We start from the raw sequence: 12,670 nt of genomic DNA on the forward strand, positions 1-12,670 counted from the left end.
GCTATGGATCTCGCGAGCAGCCTTATTCGCACTGTCGTCCGCGCTTTCTATGAGACTCGCCACATCCTCGTGATTGATGCTCTTTTCATACACTCGGTGTATGACTCTTTCAATCTCGCAAAAATTCTCTAGAATATCTAGCTGATGTATTTTGTAGCCTTCATCCGGAAGACCTCGCGCATCTTCTTGGAATGCAGCAAAAGGATCTACGCAAGCTCTGCGCTCGTTTGCGTGAAGACCGTCTCATTGCAGTGTATGGGAGAGTCCTCCATGAAATAACTCTTTGTCTAATGTTAGGGCTAACCTTGAGTTTGCTGAATTCAGTCATTCAAGGCCCGAAATTCGAGATGGTCAAACTCGCCCAGTGAATCGCGAATACTACTATATTCCCCTTTACCCTGTAGTTGACGCTATCAAATATCGTGTTTCTCGACTCACCTCGATTATCAAAGCGCAATATACCCCTACTGCGGAAAGGAAGGAATATGTTTGCACAAGATGTGGTGCGGAATGGACTCAGTTGGAGGTTCTAAGCCGGATCGGACCAGATGGCTTTGAATGTCATCGATGCGGTGCTACGCTAGAAAGGGCGGATGAAGTCGAGGGTGGGACTGGTGCTGATCGAACTGGCCATGAGAAAAACAGCAAATTAATGGCGCAACTGGATAAAATGTTAAAACTACTCAAACAGATCGATTCTGTTGACGTCCCAGAAAATGATTTTGAGACTGCCTGGGAACACAAAGTTGATGTTATACGAAATCAATACACCAACCCGACAAGGCCAGGAGTGGCCTACACTAGCAACCGACAAGCAGCCGTTCGAGGGATATCCAAAACAGACGCTTCGTCCTTGGAAGTATCTCTCACTTCCTCAGCAGAGAAGAGCGCTGCTGAGCAGGCTGAGGAGGCAGCGCGGAAAGCTGCTCTAGAGAAACAAAATGCGCTTCCTGTTTGGCATACACATTCAACAGTTAAATCTGAACCCGGCAATCTTCCGGTCAAACATGAACCCAATGGAATTACTGACGTATTCGCTATCAAGTCTGAAGTAAAGGAGGAACAAAAGCCAGACATTGATGCTCTTGATGACAAGGTTGCTGCATACTACGCTGAAATGGCGCGCGAAAAGGAGAGGGAGGCTAAAGACGATGTGAGCTCTGTTGAAGAATCATCAGACGAGGAAGAAGACGAGTTCGAGGATGTTGGAGTTGCTCCTGGTGTCTCTGAAACCCCGGCGGTAGCAGAAGGCAATAACACTCCTAAATTCCCTAATGGATCACTTAAAAGGGAAATGGAATCCGACTCGGGCAGTAGCGCTCCTCAAACTGGTGCTGCAACACCCGATACCACCGCAGAGGACGGCCCTCCTGCCAAGAGAGTTAAATTTGAGCCACAAGTGAAGAGAGAAGCTGTCTCTGACGAAGACGAAGACGACGAGGAATTCGAGGACGTGTAGAGTATTTCAAATTCCCACTTGAAAGAAACTTTGTACCATACAATTATAGCGTTTGGTGTTTTTCGATATTAGCCCGGTCCGTTTCTGCTAAGTAATGGGTCGTTTCTGTGCATTTAATGAGACAGAAACGTTCATTGCGTTCTAGAGCATTGATGTTTCATTCTTTTCCCTTGATATGTACCTGTCCTTTCGTGACCCGCCTCGATGCATTCAGGCCTGATGCTTGTTTATTTGTGATCATGCCGCGCAGTTCCTAAAAGCAAATGCGATTCTAAAGGTGGTGAATCTTTGGATAATCTGATAGAATGGATTCTTGGCCTCATCTTAATTCAAGAATCAAATGCAATCTTAGAGCAAAAAATCCTGTAGGCGCTGTTTTTTCTCTGGTTCATCTCAAAACCTTCTTACAGAGTACAAAACTGCACACATTAGTTTCCTTCTATACCAAGCCAGTGTGACACTGATCTATCTATAGGAAATATTGCACATTTTTGAGAAGTCAAATGTCTCTACTCTGTAGAGCTTCATGAAACCTGCACTTCATCCAGCTTCAAAGAACAACATCTCAATATACTTTTCATATTAATTGAATAAGTATAATGCTAGTTTTTAATAATACAGATGTACTTCTCTGAAAACAGTCATACTTTTCTGGGCTGAGAAAGTTATTTGTTTGGAGATTGTTCCAAAATATACAGGCTGTAACTGTTTATAAAGAGATTGACATGTCTGAGCTCATTAAATCCTCTGAGCAACCAACACAACCCACTCAGACATTGCTCAAAAATTCATTGACAACAAACCCAACTTCATGAACAGAGGAGAAAATGTCTTTCTGCTGTGGCTGTGTCTCTGTCTGCTGTCTGTTTATTCATCCGCTTCTGCTGATGCTGTTAAAGGCAAGGCTCTGGTCGACACACTCCACAACACTACCCTGCACACCTTTGGGCAATCCAGAAACATGAATTCACTGGGACACATGAGCGAATATCGTCCTCCAGGGTCCTTGCCTTGTCCGTGATGACCATCATTGTGTGATTTCTCGCATGTTTGATCAGCAAGAAATGGTAACTCGTCTTGAGCAATATGGAAATACTGTTCAAGGTGATGAAGGGAACATACTCCAAGGACAGCAATCTATGTTCTTAGAAGTGGCCCGTATACTTCCCATTCCTTGACCCAGACAAATATGGATTCTCAATCGGTGAGCCTCCCTGACAACGTTGATCTTTCCGTTGGCTAATTGACATGGTTATGATGATTCCTCGATGATGACGTTTCGACGCCCCCTAATTGATAGTGTCAATATCGACCAGCCTTCTAATGCTACAGGTATTTCTCTTTAATTTCCACCCCAATTTCGGAGACTTTTAACCTGTTTCTGAACCTGTTCCTGAACCGGAGCATACATACCGAATTTATTCATTTCTCCCGCTACATTCCATGTTTTCACATGGAATGGTGAGTTGACTGCGCTAAATTCAAGGCCTTAAGTTACCATTCATCAGCAGAACTAAATCAACAAGAACCAGCCGTTTCGAAAATATGTATGACCTACTCCGGACTTTGTACAGAGTAGAGAGAGTCGTCAATGAGTCGGCCTCGTTAATCAGCAAGGAGAAATTTGTTGCCCCCACAAATGATATGAGGCAAATTTACAGATTCCAGGATGTAATAAGCAACACAGCAACTTGTAGGACCAAAATACATAGAAGGGTAGGAAAGAGAGAAAGAGAAAGAAAAAGGGAGCAAGGGTCGTGAAGTTGAACAGAAGTGAAAAAGTAAACGTGTGGATTGCAAAATATATGGATCGAGAGAGAAAAAAACCATTCCATGTAAGTAGTCAATCAACTTAAGTTCATCGGTATGGATTGAATGTAAAATGGAAGAAAAATCGATGGATCAGAAAAAGACCCCATCATCGGTAACCATATACATTGAAGCATATTAGAAACATGAAGAGAAGAGGGAGAAGCAGAGTCCATAGTCCCATGTGTAAACGAAGATCTGATAGAGAAAATAACCCATTGTTTCATAACGTAATGTCATATGACTGCTGCTGGGATGAGGCAATGTGAGGGAGAAGGAAAATAATAACATACACCCCAATTTTCCTGATCCTTTAGTTGTATGATGCTAAAGATGACGAGAAACGGACCAAGAGCGTAGCATGCGAGACCAATATTTTCTTGTGAAGAAAAAGAACCCCCCTCACACGTGTAACATTGATGGCCCCATCTTGCCTCTAAGTGCAGAAAACAGAGAATTTTAACGCCAGTTAAATGCAGCAAATGGGGAATGGGATGGTGGATGGTGAAGTGAAATGGTCATTCAGTGGTCATCAATACGAAAAAAAAAAAAAAAAAAAAAAGAACAATGGGATAAAAAATGCAACAAAACAAGTGAGAAAGAAAACACTTTCACCTGGGAAAAGAGAAATCGAAAGAAATAAAAAACAGATTTATACCGCCTTGTAAAAGGAAAAAATAGGGACATGAAAAGACTCCCCTTTAATCCGCCACTGCACAATGGGCGCCACAGCTTTCACGGCGACCCGGTCAGACCAACATCAGAATCGCTTCCCATCATTGAATTATCATCCCAACCATCTGAAGGGAAGTCAGAACCTGAAGTAGAAAAGGCGGTATGGTGGTTAGAAACAAAACAATAGAATCGCAGACTAAACCAGAAAGAAAATGGGATGGCGCTGCTTACCAGAGATAAGTTCTTCCGGAACATCAACGGCCAGCTGCTCTAGTGCGGAGATGACAGCTATCGAAAAGAAAGAAGTAGGTCAGTGTGAGCCTTCATGATGAAAATATTGGGGGAGGTGTAATTTGTCATACTTGTAGCCTGTTGGATGAAATCCGCGTCGTCGCTGTCACGCTCATCAAAATAGACCTCTGTGCAATGCATGATCACGAGCGAAATCGTCTCCATCGACTTGACTTCAGGAGGCTGCGCGTCTGCAGTTGAAAGGTACGTCCTTCGCAACTTATCCACAGATGCCTGCGCCAAATCCCTGCCGATTTTCCTGTAAAATTGGCGAAAATCATCACTGATATCCTCATATTCCTTCGAGAAGAGAAGTTGCCGCAGGAAATCCAACACGCCGTTTCTGACTGCCCTCTCTGGGTAATGAAGAAGTGTCGGCGCCCAGTCAGGTATCCGGTCGACCACTGAGCTCCAGAACCAGTACTCATCCTTTTTGGCTTTTTCGTTTTTGACTTTTACCAGCGACTGGAAAAAGGCTAGATGCTCGCAACCCCCACTGTCATTGATGGAGTCTATGCCTTTGGACACGTAGTCGATGAGGTTGGTGATCCGGTCCCCATCTGATGACATCTGGCAGAAAACTAATGTAGCGTCGAGGAAAGGGACACAGAGGTAGGCTGGGGAAGCCCGTAACCCTTCCTCTAGAACTTTGCAGATACTGTCCGTTAGACCATATTCAGGATCAGCGGCTAGAAAAACGCTCACTATCTTCCGTGAAACTGGTGGATTAGCTTGTTGCTCTAGGATTTTCCTCAAGAAAATCAGATCCTTGTTCCTTCCAACGGGTCGGACCAGCTCCGCTTCCGCCCTGGTAAGAGAATATTTGCCCATATTGCAGTCCCGGCAGCTATTGTCGACTGACGGTGTTAATGTGAAGTCGATGTGCGTCATCAAAATATAGAGGACCTCCACAAGCTTGGAGTGTGAATATTTGCGGCCTTTTTCAACAAGCCGGAAATAGTTTCCATATTGCCGTTTCAGCCGTTTGCTATCCTCCCTATCAAGCCAAACCATTTCCAGGCATTTCAACAAAAAGCCATGTTCAAGCATGACCTGAACAGGGAACGCGCCAAAATTAGCAAGTCCGAGGAGCAGCCCGAAATAATCGTCCCAGGCCCGCGAATATACGTGTAGGCAACCCCACAGCTCATCAAGCGACGTAACAATATTCTCAACCATCATCTCATAGTCGTTTCTGCAGCGAGCTAGTTCGTCATGGTCCAGAGATTCATCCTCTAGAGACGACTGTAACCGTGCGATGGCAGCGATCAAAAGTCGACAGAATCCGTCACGGACAACGTTATTGGGACTCTTCAAAAGGAGGTCTCGAATACCTAACGGTCGAACTACAGTCCAACCGAGCACTGCCATGGCGCCCTCATTACTTTCATTGACACTTCTCCCCAACTCGATGATGATATTTTCAAATTCGGGCAATTCTTTAGACCTCGAGATGATCTGATCCAAATTGTCGAGGGCGAGGCATATGGCCGGTTTTTGGATTTTACTGAACCCAGATTCTTCCGTGGTGGAAAATTTTCTTGATTGTTCTAGTAGTGCACGGATGAAGTACGCATGGTATGGGTCTAACAGGCAGTAGGTCCGGATGAAAATTTCGTTCTCTAAGGCGATGTGGTTTCCAAGCTGCATGGGAAGTGGGACACTGACTGGTGCATCGCCGAGCGATGCCTCGTAAACAGATTTGGCCCTCTCCATACTACTCACCCGTTGGTAAAATAGCATGTAAGCATTCCAGACTTTGTTAAACCTAACTGGGCCAATGTTTGCGCTGTGAATTGGGTCATTCATGCCTCCGAAACATTGATCAGGGATCTTGGAAGGATCAAATCTGCTAACGTCGGAGTCGTTGAATTCCACCCATGCACTGGGGTCTGCTGCTGTGGGGCGCTCTCTGATGTACGAATAATAGTGGCCAGATTCGGCAGTGCCGCTATGCACAAGAACGCCAACCAGCTCAAAGATGTCGGGGACGATTGGGGTTCCGGGGTTGCTTAGATACTCAACCGTGTAAGGGGTCATATCAAGACGTTCCGGGAACTGGAATTCATCGTTAATTTTACTGCGTATCATCGAGATGACATCGAAATCGAAGCGCTTGAGATGGAATATTAAGTTATCCGGGAGATCCTTCAAGCAAGCCCTATTCATAAAACAAGAAAATTAAAGACTGTAATCCTTCTTATAAGAGGAACCGGGAACATTGAAAGCTCACCTCTTGACTGCATCAACATGGCGTCCACACGAAGTGCACGAGTATTTATTATCTGCGTATGACTTTAGAAAACTGAAAAATCGTCTTACAATTAACCTCATCCGATCTTACCTCCTTGCATTACCTCCCCTTCCACATACGCGCGCAAACTATCCTCAAGTCCAGCTTTCCCTTTAATATCGCATTGTATCGCAGAGAAAGGCTCAAGGCGCTCCGAGATGTGAGGGCACTCCTTTGACTTAATCTGCTGCACAAGCTGACCGCCATAGAAAGATCTGAAAAGCTTCTTATCCTCCGTTGACAGGATCTGACCCTCCCACCGATCGAATAATAGATTGTAGAACTCATCTACATCCATCTGGACATTGATATCGATAGGCTCATTATCATATGTTCGGATCGTATCCACGGCTTCCTGAGTGTCAACGCTTTTCTGCCATGTATTTTGCATGTAAGCGAAGACCTTCTTTGTCTCTGCAAGCAGTTTTTGAGTTGAATCTACGTCGGAAACATGGACTTCAATCATAAATTTTCGGAAGTCAATGTTCATGAATAACTGCGTAAAGAGAGAATTCAGGTAGCAGGTATTCGACAGATTTTTCAAACCAGCATAGCCTTCCGGAGAACGGATAGTTTTATATCGGTCGAAAATCCAATTTGGTTCGTGGGTATAATCTGAAGACTGGTGAGCAAAGTAGTTATATATCCAAGGGCAGGGGCGTTAATGATTTGGAGATATCCCATACCGTATGGGATGACATCATCAAGTAAAGTTAGCATTCTCTCACAGTTTGCTTGGTCCTCGCACAGGAGCAAGAGGATATTATAAATCTCTTGTCTCGTGGTATTGTGCATGACAGGAATACTAGACTGGATAACCTTAGTCTCAGTGGGCTCGGAGAGCTCGGGAAATAGGTAGGTGGTGAAGAGCTTCTCCATGAGGTTACTACTCTCAGTTAGAATCTGGCAGATCCTGTGATTCATATGCGCTTCACACGCAGATGGGGATGGCAATATTTACCTTGTGTCCATGGTGCCAGGTGTGGCGTGGGAAAGCTCTAGGCACATTTTCAAGAGGTGTGTGAATCCCAGAACGATGTAATCGACAGGCTCTCGACCAACGAACTGAAAGGAACAATTGAGACAGTTTAGCAATGTGCTCAATTATATAGAAATATAAAATGGGAAATGGCATGCTAAAACAAACCTCATTCGTGCGATGGCTAAGAAGTATATCTCCCCATTTCCTAAGATACTCCCCGTAGATCAAGTCTTCAGGAGATAAGTTGGCAACAGTCTGAAAAACAGTAAGTGCAACCTCGAAAAACTCCTGAGAGGACTGCGCATATTCAAGAGTATCCGGGAAAAGTGCAGAAATATGTTTCCATAACGTTGCAACAATATGGATCGTCGTAGCGGAAGGGAGTCTTCCTACAACTGCAACCGCCCCTCCCTTCACCTGGCTGCTGGCCTTCCAAGCCCGTTTCTGAGATGGGGTAGTACCACAGGTGGCGAATATAATTTCCGCAACACTTTTGCGAATACCTTGCCTCGATTCACTGAGAAGCAGCGTGAAGATTAGATCCTTGATTTGAGTACTTTGTTCGACCGCATCCCAAACGCGACTATCATGCATGGAGGCTTCGATTATGACAGCGAAGGAATTGGATATTAGTTTCTGTATAGAGATTTCTGAGAGGTGTTTGGAAGTAAGATTTCGGCAGAGGGAAATAAAAGACAAAAGTCGAGTGGCTAGGTCCAACGGATTGGAGAAATACTGTTCGGAGTCTTCTGGCATCGATTTGGCTAATTGTTATTTTGGCATTAGTACTTCGATTTCTTGTTATGAGGGATTGTCGAATCTTCACAACTTACCCGTCAAAGCAAACAAAAGACATTCCACGAAATTTCGTGCAAAAAGTAATTTCAGCGGGCTGTCTTCTAAACCATCACCCATCTGCGGGCGCGTTATAAATGCAACCAAATTCTGAATGCTGTGGGATATAAATTCTTGGTCGGGGTTATTCTAGTTGTCGAATTGTCAGTTACCACCAGCGTCTAAGCATAAACTGAGTATTACCAATCGCTCGCTAACGTACTTCTAAAATTTCTTCGCTTATACATGTAATGAGAGCTTTTATTGAGTATAGAAGCTTGTATGGCTTCTCCAAAGGGAACATCTCCGGTTCCGAAATTTCTTTGGATTTGACAAAATCTCGAACGCGCTGTTGGGGCGGGAAGACAACTAAAAAGTCAAATATCTAGACGCACAAACTGTTAGTATTCGCAAATAGACACTGGAAGATCCAAGAGTGGGGAGAAAGGAACAAATAAAACATACCTCTTTCGATAACTTCTCTTCTAGACTCAACAAATCATACAAATCATCGAAATGCTTCAAAACCTCCGAGTCAACCAAAGTCAACGACTGACGTCGTCCGCCCACTGACGCCTCGAAAGCGTCTGGATTTTTTCGAATCATAAGTAGTCCTGAACCCGCGAGCTTCATGTCTCGCAAAGTCTGAAAAGCATGGGCAGTAAGATCTAGTCGCTGTCCACAACTAAAACTAGAGAAACTCGTAAAACCGGTGAGTCTGGTTAGTTTCTCAGCCAGCTCGGATGCAGTGGAAAGATCTCCGATCTTGAGAGTGCGGATCTTGGTTTGAGAATTTCCACTGAAGGCTTGGTACGAGAGTTCGATGGGTTCACCAATTATCTCATCTTCTCTGAGAATAGACTCCGGGGGGCTAACTTGGAGCGGAGTGTATTGTGGCCGCATTCGCAGTCCCTGAAGTAGTTGGCGTAGGAACAGAAGCGAACGAGTGAATCGTAGTTCTTCAGCTCGTACCTCCCCGTCAGACGGGACGATGACCATAGGTTCATCCTCGCCGCTCGTGGAACCGTCAGTGAACGCTTTGCACTTTGAGGCCGCCGCTGTGAGTTGACTAACGCAGCGATCAACCAATGCGACATGCGTAGCCTCTGCTGCGGAGCGTGGGGCTGTGCGAATCAATTCATGATCAAGGTAAACGTCTATCGCGAAGTTGGTGGCTTTCATTTCGATTGTTCCAGGGGGTGCTGTGAGAATAAAATGCCATAATCGATCCATGCCAGGGATAGTAATAATTTCATTTTCATTCACGTCTGGTGGAAGATCAAAACGGATTTCGTAACTCACTGCCTGCTCCGCAAATGCTAAAATATCCAGGGTATAGTCTTCAGGAGAGATTCGAGGAAGATATACGTTGAGGTAGCATTCGAGGAATGGGTTTCGCTTTAGAGCTCGAGATGTCGCTTTGGGGAGTATTTCCCAAGCCAAGCTTCGGCCACATTCACCAATTTTTTTGGACATAAATACGCGGCTCCAGAGAATTTCGCTGAGTTCTGGAGTAATAGTTTCCGGCACTTTTTCGATAATTCGAAGCAGCATCTGAATTCGCGGTCGAAGGGAATTTCTCGCCATAGGGTCAGAGAAGTCGGTTGAGACAGTGTCGAAAGTATGTGCAAGTTCTGTGATAATCAATCGAGTGAAATCAAAGTCCAGCGCCAGTCGTCGAATGTCTAGATTATCATAAGGATGAATAAGAGCATTCAGGGCTTGAATGCTACCAACCACGAACTCGTTCATTTCGGATATATCGTCGATGCACTTCTTGTACATTTCCATTTTATCGTTGTCGTCCATGCCAAGAGTCAGTAGATGTGAAAGCTGTTTGCTGGCAAACTTTTGCAAGTTTGTTTTTTGCTCAATGGAAAACTCGCTGATAGATGTGGCGTCACGAATCAGGCGAACACACAGACGGCAGGGGACCACATCTACATGCAGATGATCATAAGGCTGCGAGCGCATTCTCTCAGAATGCTTATCCCTCACAGCATTTAATAGACAGTCGCTGTATTCGAGCATCCGTGCATCGAAGCGGTTTAACGGCAATTCGATGAGTTTTGTGCACAGATAAATCAAAGCATTTGACCCGGATTGGTGCATTATAAATGTCCGAGTTAGCATTCCCAAAACCTCCGCCACGGTTCTCGGGTCCTGGCTTTCAGTCACCGTGTTCCAAATAATATCGGTGTCGTTGTCCGCGTATGTGGACGTTACAACAAGGAACCCAACTACGTTTCCACTTCGGCTAATCAACTGGGGATGCGAATCCACACCGACAATGTACTCCACGATCTTGTTGTCCCTCAGGAATTTCACAAGATACTGGATAATTGGATAGTTAACGCCGGCAGGGTTTCCTTGTATATGTTGTCGCCAGACACTGACAAGATCAGCCTGCATAGTCTCCATTCCATAGACGCGGAGCTCCATTCGACCCTCTGTGATATGCCTCTTTAAGACTTGGAACTTCCAACCTAGGTGGATGATGGAAGGATATTCTTCCTGTTTGGCATTTTCCGGAACATCAACGCCAAGATCGCGCGTCATCTGCACTGCCAGCTGACTATTCAAAACAGCAATGTTATGGTAGGAGTAGCCGATGTAACGGAGAACAGACTCGCTGCTATCATTGGTAACCCAAGAAGACTTCTTCGAAATGTAAGATTGATACTCGGCATCAATGGAGCGAAGGCACGTATATACAGATTCCACGGCATCAATAAGTTCTGCTGTTGCAATTAACTCATCGGCTGCATGATACCGTTTCCGTTCCATTCCCGATTCGACAACGTTGTGAGCGATAGTCAGGAGAGATACGAAAGCGCCTGAGAACTGTGGCCACGGCTGAAGAGCCTTGAGAAGCAAAGGCGCAAACTCTGACAGATGTTTTACGAGATTGGCAGGACCGGCAGTAAGTTGGTCGTTGACACGAGCCACCAAGTTAATAATCTCGGCGCCATAGGTTCGTTCCATCAGCTTGTAAAATGGAATCGTGTGGAGTTGCAGGATCCATCCCAACGCCGGCAAATAAACTTTTGATAGTAGATCTGGCGCAGAGTCTGCATCGTTCGGATAATGTTCTAGTGTTAGAATATCAAGGCGAACCATATGGATGGAGAGGCGTCCAAATGCCACGGAGAAATCTTCCAAGCATTTCCAAGGACCGTCTCCCTCGTCGGGTTGAAAGTCGACACTTGCATTTCATTAGAAGTTGCGTGAAATTCCCGATTCAGCGTCCAAGGGATTTACTCACTGCCGCCGTAGAACACTTTCCATAAGCATTGGAACCTCCTCCCACACGTCCCGATCTTCAGCGACGGTATCATAGGAGATGCTATTTAGGTTATTCACACAGAGCTCAAGCCAGCTCTTAACCGATATAAAGAATGTGATATCGTGGGGATGACCTGTATATGAAACAAATAATATAGTTTGGCAATGAGTAAAGAATTACACAAAAGAATTGCAGAGAATAATTACAAAAGAACGAATTGGAAAAGAAAATGAAAATGAAAGAAAAAAAAGGGAGATATCTCACCTCTCTCGAAATAATTCGCTATCTCTTCTATGGCTTCCCGTACGTCACAATCCTGCCTGAGTCGTGGGAAGGATTCTGCCAGGGAAACCTCGTCATGCATGTGCACAAGATCAGGTTCTTCCCTGAGGGCATCCTCTAATGATCTCCAGTTGGATGTGCTGGGATCTTGATCCATGTCTTCCACCTCAGCGACCTCGATTTCGGGACTGCGCGACGGGGACGAAGTGATGGATATTGCAGTTTGGGCATGGGATGTCAGATCTGGAGACATCTGGAATTGTTCATGTTGTTCATGTTGCTCCTGCTGCTCCGATTGCTCTGATTGCAGCTGGTCCGACACTGCTGGAGTTTCTTCAACGGTATGAGAGGCAGAGTCATCATGGAGAGTGGGAGATTTCATATTGATCGTTACTCTGCTGGAGGGACGTTGTGGGTTGGGTGTTTCCGGGTCTGGAACTGACGTAGCCGCAGGAGGGACAAGGCTCCCACCGCTAAGAAGCTGATCGTTGCCGTAATGACCGCTGTCAGAGCTTGGGGAGGGAACCGACATGGTCATGGATTCGTTTGAATGATTCCCACTGTCAAGACGAGGGCGTTTCCGGGTAGCTTGGGTATATGTATCTTCCATGGGATCATTCGGGGAGCCTGGAGGATCAACAGCTACGGCAGCAGGGTGTGGGGTGCTGGAGCTATCTAGCGGGGAAGCTGCCATGACATTTTTCCCGCCAAACTGGAAGAAAAGTATGGGATGGTTGGGGAAGGAAAAAGGTCGAGCAA

At 45.3% G+C, this 12,670-nt stretch overlaps 3 protein-coding genes across 3 annotated transcripts; 2 read left to right on the forward strand and 1 right to left on the reverse strand.

The window, feature by feature from the left end:
- Window positions 1–3: 3 nt before the first annotated feature.
- Window positions 4–1,523, forward strand: HCBG_04575 (transcription factor spTFIIE alpha subunit; the record flags this gene model as incomplete). The annotated part of the gene is made up of 3 exons (XM_045431624.1): window positions 4–98; window positions 158–253; window positions 325–1,523. 3 exons carry the CDS (start codon window positions 4–6, stop codon window positions 1,457–1,459), a joined length of 1,326 nt encoding a protein of 441 aa, XP_045288177.1.
- A 747-nt stretch (window positions 1,524–2,270) lies between these two features.
- Window positions 2,271–3,654, forward strand: HCBG_04576 (uncharacterized protein; the record flags this gene model as incomplete). The annotated part of the gene is made up of 3 exons (XM_045431625.1): window positions 2,271–2,472; window positions 2,946–3,130; window positions 3,586–3,654. The coding sequence occupies 3 exons, from the start codon at window positions 2,271–2,273 to the stop codon at window positions 3,652–3,654; spliced, it is 456 nt and encodes a 151-aa protein (XP_045288178.1).
- A 349-nt stretch (window positions 3,655–4,003) lies between these two features.
- HCBG_04577 (ubiquitin carboxyl-terminal hydrolase) lies at window positions 4,004–12,605 on the reverse strand (the record flags this gene model as incomplete). Its single annotated transcript, XM_045431626.1, has 12 exons — window positions 4,004–4,086; window positions 4,306–6,395; window positions 6,468–6,519; window positions 6,579–7,142; window positions 7,214–7,440; window positions 7,489–7,592; window positions 7,675–8,273; window positions 8,343–8,424; window positions 8,567–8,728; window positions 8,809–11,548; window positions 11,609–11,762; window positions 11,894–12,605. The coding sequence occupies 12 exons, from the start codon at window positions 12,603–12,605 to the stop codon at window positions 4,004–4,006; spliced, it is 7,569 nt and encodes a 2,522-aa protein (XP_045288179.1).
- Between the last annotated feature and the right edge of the window lie 65 nt (window positions 12,606–12,670).

Source organism: Histoplasma capsulatum (genome assembly GCF_000150115.1).
Source record: "Histoplasma capsulatum G186AR genomic scaffold supercont2.5, whole genome shotgun sequence".
Lineage (NCBI taxonomy): Eukaryota > Fungi > Ascomycota > Eurotiomycetes > Onygenales > Ajellomycetaceae > Histoplasma > Histoplasma capsulatum.